Source organism: Heptranchias perlo, chromosome 9 (assembly GCF_035084215.1).
Source record: "Heptranchias perlo isolate sHepPer1 chromosome 9, sHepPer1.hap1, whole genome shotgun sequence".
Lineage (NCBI taxonomy): Eukaryota > Metazoa > Chordata > Chondrichthyes > Hexanchiformes > Hexanchidae > Heptranchias > Heptranchias perlo.
In genome coordinates this window covers 81,681,279-81,695,199 of record NC_090333.1, presented here as the reverse complement: position 1 = coordinate 81,695,199, position 13,921 = coordinate 81,681,279, and the positions used below count along the sequence as shown (strand labels likewise).

General features: G+C 52.1%; 1 protein-coding gene across 1 annotated transcript; it reads left to right on the top strand.

The window, feature by feature from the left end:
• Positions 1-2,589: 2,589 nt before the first annotated feature.
• On the top strand, positions 2,590-9,095 carry LOC137325562 (uncharacterized). The gene is made up of 2 exons (XM_067990811.1): positions 2,590-2,786; positions 6,688-9,095. The coding sequence occupies exons 1-2, from the start codon at positions 2,621-2,623 to the stop codon at positions 7,035-7,037; spliced, it is 516 nt and encodes a 171-aa protein (XP_067846912.1). The 5' UTR covers positions 2,590-2,620; the 3' UTR covers positions 7,038-9,095.
• Positions 9,096-13,921: the final 4,826 nt, after the last annotated feature.

Here is a 13,921-nt window from a genome sequence, read left to right as displayed (position 1 = left end):
GGAGAGTTCTCCCCCTGATTCCCATTGACTTCAATTTTTCTAGGGCTCCTTGATGCCACACTCGTTCAAATGCTGTCTTGATGTCAAGGGCAGTCACTCTCACCTCACCTCTGGAATTCAACTCTTTTGTCCATGTTTGGACCAAGGCTGTAATGAGGTCTGGAGCCGAATGGTCCTGGCGGAACCCAAACTGAGCATCGGTGAGCAGGTTATTGGTAAGTGCCGCTTGATAGCACTGTCGACACTTTGCTGATGATTGAGAGTAGACTGATGGGGCGGTAATTGGCCAGATTGGATTTGTCCTGCTTTTTGTGGACAGGACATACCTGGGCAATTTTCCACTTTGTTGGGTAGATGCCAGTGTTGTAGCTGTACTGGAACAGTTTGGCTAGAGGCGCAGCTAGTTCTGGAGCACAAGTCTTCAGCACTACAGCTGGGATGTTGTTGGGGCCCATAGCCTTTGCTGTATCCAATGCACTCAGCTGTTTCCTGATAACACGTGGAGTGATTCGAATTGGCTGAAGTCTAGCTTCTGTGATGGTGGGGATATCGGGAGGAGGCCGAGATGGATCATCCACTCGGCACTTCTGGCTGAAGATGGTTGCGAAAACTTCAGCCTTGTCTTTTGCACTCACGTGCTGGACTCCGCCATCATTGAGGATGGGGATGTTCACGAAGCCTCCTCTTCCCGTTAGTTGTTTAATTGTCCACCACCATTCACCACTGGATGTGGCAGGACTGCAGAGCTTTGATCTGATCCGTTGGTTGTGGAATCGCTTAGCTCTGTCTATAGCATGTTGCTTCCGCTGTTTAGCGTGCATGTAGTCCTGAGTTGTAGCTTTAGCAGGTTGGCAGCTCATTTTTAGGTACGCCTGGTGCTGGTCCTGGCATGTTCTTCTATTCTCCTCATTGAACCAGGGTTGATCCCCTGGCTTGTTGGTAATGGTAGAGTGAGGAATATGCCGGGCCATGAGGTTACAGATTGTGGGTGGAGTACAATTCTGCTGCTGCTGATGGCCCACAGCGCCTCATGGATGCCCAGTTTTGAGCTGTTCTGAATCTATCCCATTTAGCACGGTGGTAGTGCCACACAACACGTTGGATGGTGTCCTCAGTGTGAAGACGGGACTTTGTCTGCACAAGGACTGTGCGGTGGTCCTACCAATACTGTCATGGACAGATGCATCTGCAACAGGTAGATTGGTGAGGATGAGGTCAAGTAGGTTTTTCCTTCCTGTTGGCTCTCTCACCACCTGCCGCAGGCCCAGTCTGGTCCTTCAGGTCTGAGCAGCTCGGTCAGTTGTGGTGCTACCGAGCCACTCTTGGTGATGGATATTGAAGTCCCCCACCCAGAGTACATTCTGTGCCCTTGCTACCTTCAGTGCTTCCTCCAAGTGGTGCTCAATACGGAGGAGTACTGTGGAGTATACAGGGGTAGAGTATACAAGGGGATATTGTAGAGTATACAAGGGGGTACTGTGGAGAATACGGGGTAGAGTATACAAGGGGATTTTGTAGAGTATACAAGGGGGTACTGTGGAGAATACGGGGTGGAGTATACAAGGGGATTTTGTAGAGTATACAAGGGGGTACTGTGGAGAATACGGGGTAGAGTATACAAGGGGATTTTGTAGAGTATACAAGGGGGTACTGTGGAGTATACAGGGTAGAGTATACAAGGGGATATTGTAGAGTATACAAGGGGGTACTGTGGAGTCTACAGGGGTAGAGTATACAAGGGGATTTTGTAGAGTATACAAGGGGGTACTGTGCAGTATACAGGGGTAGAGTATACAAGGGGGTACTGTGGAGTATACAGGGGTAGAGTATACAAGGGGGTACTGTGCAGTATACAGGGGTAGAGTATACAAGGGGGTACTGTGCAGTATACAGGGGTAGAGTATACAAGGGGGTAGAGTATACAGGTAGGAGAGGATCAGGTTGGGGGAGAGAGAGAGAGAGATGGATTGTGAAGGTTGTGGATTGACAAGGAAGCTGAGAAACGGGAGGAGGCTGGAGGTGGAGACACTGAGGCTGGACAGTGAGCCCAGGGGAGAAGGAAGCAGCAGAGGATCGGGAGGAGGGAGCTGAGCCTGCACTGGGGGCGGGGCCAGTGTGAGCCCCGCCCCCTCCTTCTCAATCCCCGCCCCTCGCCCCGGCCCCGCCCCCTCTCCTCAATCCCCGCCCCCTCCTCCGCCAGTCCCGCCCCCTCAGTCCCCCGGCCCCGCCCCGTAAGTCCCCGCCCCCTCCACCCTCAATCCCCGCCCCTCGCCCCGGCCCCGCCCCCTCTCCTCAATCCCCGCCCCCTCCTCCGCCAGTCCCGCCTCCTCAGTCCCCGCCCCTCGCCCCGCCCCCTCAGTCCCCGCCCCGCCCCCTCCCCTCAGGCCCCTGCCCCTCCAGTCCCCGCCCCTCGCCCCGCGCCCTCAGTCCCCGCCCCTCGCCCCGCCCCCTCAGTCCCCGCCCCTCGCCCCGCCCCCTCAGTCCCCGCCCCTCGCCCCGCCCCCTCAGTCCCCCGCCCCGGCCCCGCCCCCTCTCCTCAATCCCCGCCCCCTCAGTCCCCGCCCCTCAGGCCCCGCCCCCTCAGGCCCCCTCCCCCTCAGAGTGTGAGTGCGGCCGGCTGATGATGGAAGGGGGGTCCCGGCCACCGGAGAGCGACATCAGGGCCCTGGCCGAGGGAGACGTGCCTGCGGCCTGGGCTCTCGAGGCAGCCGGTTACCCCCCGGAGGAAGCGGCCAGCCTGGAGAGGCTGGAGTGCAGGCAGAGGGAGGCTGGGGAGCTGTTCCTGGGTAAGGCTCGGGGAGGGGCACCGGTCGCAGCTTGTGAACCGGCCGAGAGCGGCGGGTGGGGAGGGTTCGATCCGAGCACCTGACGGCCGGCAGTCAGATCACTGGAGCTCGCCGAGGGTGACCCAGGGCTCAGTGCTCAGTGCTCCCTTCACTCCCCACATTCACTCCCCACATTCACTCCCCACATGACGGCGGTTTGCGGGTCGCTGTGTGGGTCTGTTTTTAAAATTCGTTCACGGGATGTGGGCGTCGCTGGCGAGGCCGGCATTTATTGCCCATCCCTAATTTCCCTTGAGAAGGTGGTGGTGAGCCGCCTTCTTGAACCGCTGCAGTCCGTGTGGTGAAGGTTCTCCCACAGTGCTGTTAGGAAGGGAGTTCCAGGATTTTGACCCAGCGACAATGAAGGAACGGCCGATATATTTCCAAGTCGGGATGGTGTGTGACTTGGAGGGGAACGTGCAGGTGGTGGTGTTCCCATGTGCCTGCTGCCCTTGTCCTTCTAGGTGGTAGAGGTCGCGGGTTTGGGAGGTGCTGTTGAAGAAGCCTTGGCGAGTTGTTGCAGTGCATCCTGTGGATGGTGCACACTGCAGCCACAGTGCGCCGGTGGTGAAGGGAGTGAATGTTTAGGGTGGTGGATGGGGTGCCAATCAAGTGGGCTGCTTTATCTTGGATGGTGTCGAGCTTCTTGAGTGTTGTTGGAGCTGTACTCATCCAGGCAAGTGGAGAGTATTCCATCACACTCCTGACTTGTGCCTTGTAGATGGTGGAAAGGCTTTGGGGAGTCAGGAGGTGAGTCACTCACTGCAGAATACCCAGCCTCTGACCTGCTCTTGTAGCCACAGTATTTATATGGCTGGTCCAGTTAAGTTTCTGGTCAATGGTGACCCCCAGGATGTTGATGGTGGGGGATTCAGCGATGGTAATGCCGTTGAATGTCAAGGGGAGGTGGTTAGACTCTCTCTTGTTGCAGATGGTCATTGCCTGGCACTTATCTGGCGCGAATGTTACTTGCCACTTATCAGCCCAAGCCTGGATGTTGTCCAGGTCTTGCCGCATGAGGGCACGGACTGGTGCCCTCCCCCTCCCCACCCTTCGCCCAGTGCTACCCCTGCTGGCATTACCTAACCCAGCACAGACCTGGGCATGGAGTTTGGGGCAGTTCCTGGTCAGTCAAAATTCACATTGGAATGAACATAAAAAAGTGGTTTCGGAGGGCCGCACGGGCTTGTTGGGATATTGTGTAACCCAGTGTGCAGGAGCCATACAGACCAGAAAGGGGCCCAAGTTCGATCCCCGTTCTGTTCCGAGTTAGCTGGTTTCAGCTGGAGCAGCATGAAGGGGGAGTGGACGAGAACGAGGCCGGCACATTTGGCCTCAGTACCCGGGGGGGAAGAGAGGGGAAAGATCAGCCAGTGATGATGATGCAGTGACCCCTGTGGGAATGCGCTGAACACTCCAGCTGCCTGTGGAGTAGGTGTCGAATAGAACAGGTGCTATTGAGACTACATAATGTCCCTAATTTTCAGCCATTGGATTCCCCAAGGCTCTTTGGATGCTCTACAGCAGGTTAAATGTTCTTTCACCCACCCCACCAATGGTGGGTACAGTGGTGTAATGGTTATGTTACTGGACTAGAAATCCAGAGAACGTGAGTTCAAATCCCACCAGGGCAGTTTGAGAATTTGAATTCAGTTTTAAGAAAGCTGGAAATAAAAAGCCAGTGTCGGTAAAAGTGACCGTGAAGATGTCGGATTGTCGGAAAAACCCAACTGGTTCATTAATGTCCTTTAGGGAAGGAAACCTTCCGTCTTTACCCGGTGTGGCCTATATGTGACCCCAGTCCCACACCAATGCAGTTGACTCTTAACTGCCCTCTGAAGTGGCCCAGCAAGACACTCGGTTGTATTACCACCTGCTCAGGGCAACGAGGGATGGGCAGTAAATTCCGACCTTGCCAGTGACGCCCATATCCTGAGAATGAATAATTAAAAAAATTGTCTCTCCCTTCCTCTCCTGACTGTAGCCACCCTTCAGTCTCTGGTACCCCCCTGTTCCACAGGTATCCGGCAGTCTCTGGTACCCCCCCCCCCCTCCCCGTTCCACAGGTACCCGGCAGTCTCTGGTACCCCCCTCCCCCAGGTACCCAGCGGTCTCTGGTACCTCCCCAAGTGACCGTTCCACAGGTACCCAGCAGTCTCTGGTACCTCCCCATGTGACCGTTCCACAGGTACCCAGCGGTCTCTGGTACCTCGCCCCCCTCCCCGTTCCACAGGTACCCAGCGGTCTCTGGTACCTCCCCATGTGACCGTTCCACAGGTACCCAGCGGTCTCTGGTACCTCCCCATGTGACCGTTCCACAGGTACCCAGCGGTCTCTGGTACCTCCCCATGTGACCGTTCCACAGGTACCCAGCGGTCTCTGGTACCTCCCCCCACTCCCCGTTCCACAGGTACCCGGCAGTCTCTGGTACCTCCCCCCACTCCCCGTTCCACAGGTACCCGGCAGTCTCTGGTACCCCCCTCCCCCAGGTACCCAGCGGTCTCTGGTACCTCCCCATGTGACCGTTCCACAGGTACCCAGCGGTCTCTGGTACCTCCCCATGTGACCGTTCCACAGGTACCCGGCAGTCTCCGGTACCTCCCCTCCCCGTTCCACAGGTACCCGGCAGTCTCTGGTACCCCCCCCTCCCCGTTCCACAGCTGTGAGCCTAAAACGTGAGCCGGCCATTAGGAGGGTCACTGCAGCTGAGCCTGGTGTTGTCCTCGGCCAAACACAAAGTCCTTTGACCCAGAGTCACTGGATCGTGATCGGGAGCATGACGCTGGGCTGATCATTTCCTCACTCTCTCGCCCAAGGGAACTGAGGCCAATTGTCAACCTGTGGTCAGACCCATCTGGAGTACTGCGCACCTCAGGAAGGATATACTGGCCTTGGAGGGGGTGCAGCGCAGATTCACCCGAATGATACCGGGGCTTAAAGGGTTAAATTAAGAGGCCCGGCCTGTTGCATGGAATGGGCTTGTATTCCCTTGAGTATATAAGATTGAGGGATGATCTAATCGAGGTGTTTAAGATGATTAAAGGATTTGATAGGGTAGATAGAGAGAAACTATTTCCTCTGGTGGGAGAGTCCAGAACAAGGGGGCATAATCTTAAAATTAGAGCTAGGCCGTTCAGGGGTGATGTCAGGAAGCATTTCTTCACACAAAGGGGAGTGGAAATCTGGAACTCTCTCCCCCAAAAAGGCTGTAGATGTTGAGGGCAATTGGAGCTTTCAATACTGGGATGGATAGATTTTTGTTGGAAAAGGGATATGGAGTAAAGGCAGGAAAATGGAGTTGAGAATACAGATCAGTCATGATCTGATTGAATGGCGGAACGGGCTCGAGGGGCTGAATGGCCTCCTCCTGTTCTTATAATTGTACCCCAATGAGCTGAGGACAGATTGGGAATGGAGCCTGGGTCCACCCTGGCCCGAAATGGTTCAGTTCACTTGTGAGGAAGTCTAAAACTAGGGGCCATAAATATAAGATGGTTACTTATAAATCCAATAGGGAATTCAGGAGAAACTTCTTTACCCAGAGAGTGTGAGAATGTGGAACTCACTCCCACAATGAGTAGTTGAGGCGAATAGTATTTTACATTTAAGGGGAAGTTAGATAAGTACATGGGGGAGAAAGGAATAGAAGGATATGCTGATAGGGTGAAATGAAGGAGGGAGGGAGGAGGCTCGTGTGGAGCATAAACACCAGCATGGACCTGTTGGGCCGAATGGCCTGTTTCTGTGCTGTACATTCAATGTCATTCTATTTAAAGCTCTGCTCCGCGCAGGGTCTAACCGATTCATCAGGGGAGTGAAGGACAATAAAATTAAAGGTGGCTGTTCTCATTGTTCTTTGAAGGGCATTTCATCGACAACAAGCTGATTGGATTTGTTTGTGGGACCCGCTCTTTCGCCGATCACCTTACGGAAAGCTCGATGGGAGTCCACGAAGCGGCAGGGACCACGGTCTGCATTCACTCCGTGTGCGTGGACTCGGCTTGGCGACGCCAGGGGGTCGCCCTGGGCCTGCTTCGGCGCTACGTGGAGTCCGTGCCGCAGACCCGACCTGCCGTGCGGAGGTTCTGCCTCATCAGCCACCGGCACCTCCTGCCCCTGTACGCCAAGGCCGGCTTCGAAATGGTCGGCCCCTCCTCTGTGACGCACGGGGCCGAGGCCTGGTACGAGTGCGTCATCGACCTCAGCGAGTGACGTGGCGGCCGATTGATTGACAGCTGCCAATCGCCAGGCGCCCCGGCCAAATCGCAACTCGCATTTCTGCAGCTGGCCGCGTTTTAAACTTTCCACGGAAAAGGCATTCCAGCCTCCTCGATTCCGACTTAGTTTTCCGCATCCTCCTGCTACGTATTATTTCCCCCCAAACCCAGGAAGGGGGCAGATCCCAAGGGCTCTGTCACTGGCACTTCAGGAGGGGCCCAGTATTCCCAGGCCTTGAGCTCATCTCTCTCCTCCCCTCCCCTCGCACCTCCTCTCTCCCTCCTCCCCTATGAGTCTCTGCCTTCGAGAGATGGTGGGGGAGGGTCTTATTTTTAAATAGACTTTTGAGCGAGAGCGAGAGAGAGAGAGAGAGCGCGAGAGAGAGAGAGAGCGCGAGAGAGAGAGAGAGCGCGAGAGAGAGAGAGAGCGCGAGAGAGAGAGAGAGCGCGAGAGAGAGAGAGAGCGCGAGAGCGAGAGAGAGCGAGAGAGCGCGAGAGAGAGAGAGCGCGAGAGAGAGAGAGCGCGAGAGAGAGAGAGCGCGAGAGAGAGAGAGCGCGAGAGAGAGAGAGCGCGAGAGAGAGAGCGCGCGAGAGAGAGCGCGCGAAGAGAGAGCGCGAGAGAGAGAGCGCGAGAGAGAGAGAGCGCGAGAGAGAGAGAGAGCGCGAGAGAGAGAGAGCGCGAGAGAGAGAGAGAGCGCGAGAGAGAGAGAGCGCGAGAGAGAGAGAGAGCGCGAGAGAGAGAGAGCGCGAGAGAGAGAGAGAGCGCGAGAGAGAGAGAGCGCGAGAGGGAGAGAGAGAGAGCGCGAGAGAGAGAGAGAGCGCGAGAGAGAGAGAGCGCGAGACTTGCGCTTAATGTTGGAATCGAGTCCAGGTTTTACCAAACTGCTCCACTTGCCAACAGGCTGAAATAATAAAGGGTTTCCGAACTTGGTTTCATTGTGGACTTAGAGTTTGCTGGGGTGTCTGTTGTCAGGTATCCTTCATTAGAAACACTGTCTATTGATGCAGCCTCACACAGTCTCCAAGTAAGGAGGAGAGGCAAAGTGCAAAGTACTCTCTGTCAGTCTCTTTTGTCAGTCAGCTCGGTGATTTGTTCTGAGTCTGGCTTAAGAGCAGGGGAGTTCTCCCCGGTGTCCTGGGCCAATATTTATCCCTCAAGCAACATCACTAAAACAGATGATCTGGTCATTATCACATTGCTGTTTGTGGGATCTTGCTGTGCGCAAATTGATTGCCGCATTTCCTACATTACAACAGTGACTACACTTCAAAAGTACTTCATTGGCTGTAAAGTGCTTTGGGATGCCCTGAGGTCGTGGAAGGTGCTAAATAAATGCAAGTAAGTCCTTTCTCTTTCTCTTTCTCTCCATCTCTCTCTTTCTCTCCATCTCTCTCTTTCTCTCCATCTCTCTCTTTCTCTCCATCTCTCTTTTTCTCTTTCTCTCTATCTCTCTCTCTTTCTCGTTCTCTCTCTATCTATCTCTCTCTCTATCTCTCTCTCTTTCTATCTATCTATCTCTCTCTCTCTTTCTCTCTCTCTATCTCTTTCTCTTTCTCTCTCTCTCTATCTCTCTCTTTCTTTCTCTTTCTCTTTCTCTCTCTCTCTTCTCCCACTCACTCACCCACCCACCTACCTCTGGATTGCCCCCACAGATTGAGCTGAACGTCAGCTCCCAGAGAAATCGCTGAGTGCGGTCTGAGAGTCTCGTGCTGCACAGCAAAGACCCAGAAGAGCGAGTCTCTGTTTACACCGCGGGGTTAAGGCAGGTGTCAGTGTAGATTGAGGGCCTGAACTGACTCCTGCGGCGAGTCTCTCCCCACTCAGGGTGGTGAGGAGCGAGGCTGTATTTCCAGCACGGGGAGCTGAGCCTCGTCCGCTGGGGACTGTGGAAGTGGTTTCCTTGTATTGTTTGGGAATGGGGAAGAGCCTGGCACCATATTTGTTGCACTGAGCATGACTGACAAGTGATACAATGATGTATTTCGGTGCAATTGACTCCATTTCTGTCAGGTTTTGTAAATCAGTGAAGAATAAAGTTATTTTTCCTGGGGATGTGGGCGTCGCTGGTATTTATTGCCCATCCCCAGTTGCCCTTGAGAAGGTGGTGGTGATCCTTCTGCTTGAACCGCTGCAGTCCATGTGGTGAAGGTTCTCCCACAGTGCTGTTAGGTAGGGAGTTCCAGGATTTGGACCGAATGACGATGAAGGAACGGCCGATATATGTCCAGGTCGGAATGGTGCGTGACTCGGAGGGGATGGTATCTCCACGCACCTGCTGCCCTTGTCCTTCTAGGTGGTAGAGGTCGTGGGTTTGGGAGGTGCTGCCCAAGAAGTTTTGGTGAGTTGCTGCAGTGCATCCTGTAGATAGATCACACTACACCGGTGGTGGAGGGAGTGGATGTTTAAGGTGGAAGAGGGAGTGAATGTTTAGGGTGGTGGATGGGGTGCCGATCAAGCGGGCTGCTTTGTCCTGGATGGTGTCAAACTTCTTGAATGTTGTTGCAGCTGCTCCCGTCCAGGGGAGTGGAGAGTATTCCTTCACACTCCTGACTTGTGCCTTGTAGATGGTGGAAAGGCTTTGGGGAGTCAGGAGGTTGCACGAACACCAAATGCAGCGTCCCTTTAAAGAGGCCAATCAAGTCCTCCTTTTAGATGGTGCTGCCGGGATCTCTGACTTTCCCTTCAAGGGAGTGGGCGGGAGGGTCAAAGGTTAACATTTCTTCTTGCTGGTTCCTAACCTTAACGAAGTGCAGAGGATAGTAACAGACTTCCGGAGAGCATAGACAGACTGGTGAAATGGGCAGACACATGGCAGATGCAGTTTAATGCAGAGAAGTGCGAAGTGATACATTTTGGTAGGAAGAATGAGGAGAGGCAATATAAACTAAATGGTATAATTTTAAAGGGGGTGCAGGGGCAGAGAGACCTGGGGGTGCACATACACAAACCTTTGAAGGTGGCAGGACAAGTCGAGAAGGCTGTTTTTAAAAAAAAAAAGCATAAGGGATCTTGGGCTTTACAAATAGAGGCATGGAGTACAAAAGCAAGGAAGTTATCCTAAACCTTTATAAATTAGTGGTTAGACCTCAACTCGAGTATTGTGCCCACTTTAGGAAGGATTTCAAGGCTTTAGAGAGGGTGCAGAAGAGATTCACTAGAATGGTGCCAGGGATGAGAGACTTCAGTAATGTGGAGAGACTGGAGAAGCTGGGATTGTTCACCTTAGAGCAGAGAAGGTTCAGGGGAGATTTGATAGAGGTGTTCAAAATGATGAAGGGTTTTGATAGAGTAAATCGGGAGAAACTGTTTCCAGTGGCAGGAGGGTCGGTAACCAGAGGACACAGATTTAAGATTATTGGCAAAAGAACCAGAGGGGAGATGATGAGAATTTTTTTTGTGTAGCGAGTTGTAATGATCTGGAAGTCACTGCCTGAAAGGGCGGTGGAAGCAGATTCAATAGTAACTTTCAAAAGGGAATTGGATAAATACTTGAAAAGGAAAAAACTGCAGGGCTACGGGGGAAGAGCAGGGGAGTGGGACCAATTGGATAGCTCTTTCAAAGTGCCGGTACAGGCACGATGTACTGAATGGCCTCCTCCTTCTAAGTCATGTTCCGATGGACCGAATGGCCTCCTCCTTCTAAGTCATGTTCCGATGGACCGAATGGCCTCCTCCTATGGTTCTAAGTCATGTTCCATTGAGCACAACACAATGTAAAGGATGACTGCACCACCCGATGACCAGTGTGGGACCTCCATAGTTTGAATCATGCGTGTCGGCCGACTCACTGGCGAAACAGTCCCAGGTGTTGGCAGCTGCCTCCAGAGTTGTGAAGAAAGAATCAGCGAGGGACATGCAGGGAACATAAGAAAAGTGGTGCGCCTATGCGAACCGATTCTCCCATTTAAACTCTCGCCTCGATTTCCTGATCACAATGCCGGCTCCAAAATAACACTGGTCAGAAAATCTAGGCCCCTGTCTCCAGCTCCCCCAGTGGCTCAGCGGGTAAACTGTATTGCCTGGTGTAGTGAGTCGCACCAACTGAGGGAGGTCCCAACTTTGGTTCCCGGTCTGCGCCGAGCTGGCTGTTCTCAGTCCCATGCTGCAGTTGTGCTCAGCATCACCTGGTCTGGGGGAGGTGGGGATGGGGGGAGAGAGATCAAGAGTTCCCGCTCCTATTCGGCCATCCCGTGACCCCCTACTGGAAAGTTGATGTCAGGTGGGAATATGTTGGGACTCGGCTGAGATGCCTTCCAGAGTTGAATAGCTGGCCTAGGTTCGCCTTGGGCAAGGAACCAGAGGGCTGCTGGCCTCTGTGGTGCCTGTGCCCCCAGCACGGGGAGGGGTGAAAAAGCCCACACTCTTAGTGGCTGTGTTCTGGGATGCCATCACACCTCAACATCTGGATGATAAAAACTGTACATGCACTCTGATATGGAGCTGTTTCTAGCCTTGATTACAAATTCATTCTTCTGTTATGCATAAGATTCAGTGAGACATAAACTCCCTGGTTCTTACCTTCTGCCCCTTACTCCAAGTCTAACTCTTTAGTCTGCTGATCGTGGTGCTGTCAGACCGACTTTCACTAATCTTATGAATGTGTTGATATATTACTGCAGTCTAACAACCACAGGCTGAGTGCAGCTGCAAACAGAATAAGTAATCCTAACCTTGTTACAATAAACTCCAGTTACACAGCAAATATCAATAATAGAGCTTTACCCTTACTCTGCTGAATAAACAGTGAATATAGTTACAGTGAGTAACCCTTACCCTGAATAAACAGTGAATATAGTTACACTGAGTAACCCTTACCCTGAATAAACAGTGAATATAGTTACAGTGAGTAACCCTTACCCTGAAGAAACAGTGACTCTGTACAGTTACACACTGAGTAACCCTTACCCTGAATAAACAGTGACTCTGTACAGTTACACACTGAGTAACCCTTACCCTGAATAAACAGTGACTCTGTACAGTTACACACTGAGTAACCCTTACCCTGAATAAACAGTGACTCTGTACAGTTACACACTGAGTAACCCTTACCCTGAATAAACAGTGACTCTGTAAGTATACAGGCAGGAAGTGAATGGGTGACCACCAGGAAGAGTAAGAGATGCAGGCAGGTAGTGCAGGGGTCCCCTGTGGCCATCCCCCTCTCAAACAGATATGCCACTTTGGATGCTGTTGGGGGGGATGACTTATCAGGGGAAGGCAGCAGCAGCCAACTTCCTGGCACCACGGGTAGCTCTGCTGCACAGGCTGGGAGGAAAAAGAGTGGCAGAGCTATAGTGATAGGGGACTCAATTGTAAGGGGAATAGACAGGCGTTTCTGCGGCTGCAACCGAGACTCCAGGATGGTGTGTTGCCTCCCTGGTGCAAGGATCAAGGATGTCTCGGAGCGGCTACAGAACATTTTGGAGGGGGAGGGCGAACAGCCAGCTGTCGTGGTGCACATAGGCACCAACGATATAGGTAAAAAAGGGGATGAGGTCCTAAAAGCAGAATATAGGGAGTTAGGAGGTAAATTAAAAAATAGGACCTCAAAGGTAGTAATCTCAGGATTGCTGCCAGTGCCACGTGCTAGTCAGAGTAGAAATAGGAGGATATTTCAAATGAATACGTGGCTAGAGGAATGGTGCAAGGGGGAGGGATTCAAATTCCTGGGACACTGGAAATGGTTCTGGGGGAGGTGGGACCAGTACAAACCGGATGGTCTGCACCTGGGCAGGGCCGGGACCGCTGTCCTAGGAGGAGTGTTTGCTAGTGCTGTTGGGGAGGGTTTAAACTAAAGTGGCAGGGGGTTGGGAACCTGAGCAGGGAGAGAGAGGAAAGCGTAACAGGAAGGGACAGAAGGTATGGAGTAATAGGTAAAGTGTTAAAAAAGGAAAAAGCAGGAACTAAGCGTCACAAAACAGATTTGAAAGTTCTTTATCTGAATGCACGTAGCATTCGTAATAAAATGGACGAGTTAACGGCACAAATAACTACGTATGGGTATGATCTTGTGGCCATTACAGAAACATGGCTGCAGGGTGACAACGACTGGGAATTAAATATGCCAGGGTATTTAACAATCAGGAAGGACAGGCAGGAAGGAAGGGGAGGTGGGGTGGCTATGTTGATAAAGGAAGGAATCACTGTAATACAGAGAAATGATATTGGGACAAAGCATCAAGATAATGAAACAGTTTGGGTGGAGATAAGGAATAATAAGGGAAAAAAAACATTAGTGGGCGTAGTATATAGGCCTCCTAATAGTTGCAACTCTGCTGGAAGAAGTATTAATCAGGAGATAGTCGGGGCATGTAATAAGGGAACAGCCATAATTATGGGGGATTTTAATTATCATATTAACTGGACAAATCAAATTGGGCAGAGCAGCCTTGAGGACGAGTTCATTGAGTGCATCAGGGATGGATTTCTTGAGCAGTATGTAACTGATCCTACAAGGGGGCAGGCAACCTTGGACCTGGTCCTGTGTAATGAGTCAGGATTAATTAATAATGTCCTAGTTAAGGATCCCCTTGGAACGAGCGACCACAACATGGTTGAATTCCATATCCAATTAGAGGGTGAGAAGGTTGATTCTCAAACAAGCGTACTGAGCTTGAATAAAGGAGACTATGATGGTATGAGAGCGGAATTGATTAAAGTGGACTGGGAAAATAGATTAAAGGGTAAGACGGTACATGAGCAGTGGTGTTCATTTAGGGAGTTATTTTACAACTTTCAAAATAAATATATTCCACTGAGGAAAAAAGGGTGTAAAAGAAATGACAGCCATCCGTGGCTAAGTAAAGAAATCAAGGATAGTATCCGACTAAAAACAAGGACATATAAGGTAGCCAAACTTAGTGGGAGGATAGAAGATT

Excerpts from the sequence above, each read along its gene's own strand:
- LOC137325562 (XM_067990811.1), top strand. The coding sequence starts at position 2,621 with ATGATGGAAGGGGGGTCCCGGCCACCGGAGAGCGACATCAGGGCCCTG. Across the intron at positions 2,787-6,687 it reads GGCTGGGGAGCTGTTCCTGG|GGCATTTCATCGACAACAAG; the intron begins GTAAGGCTCGGG and ends TGTTCTTTGAAG.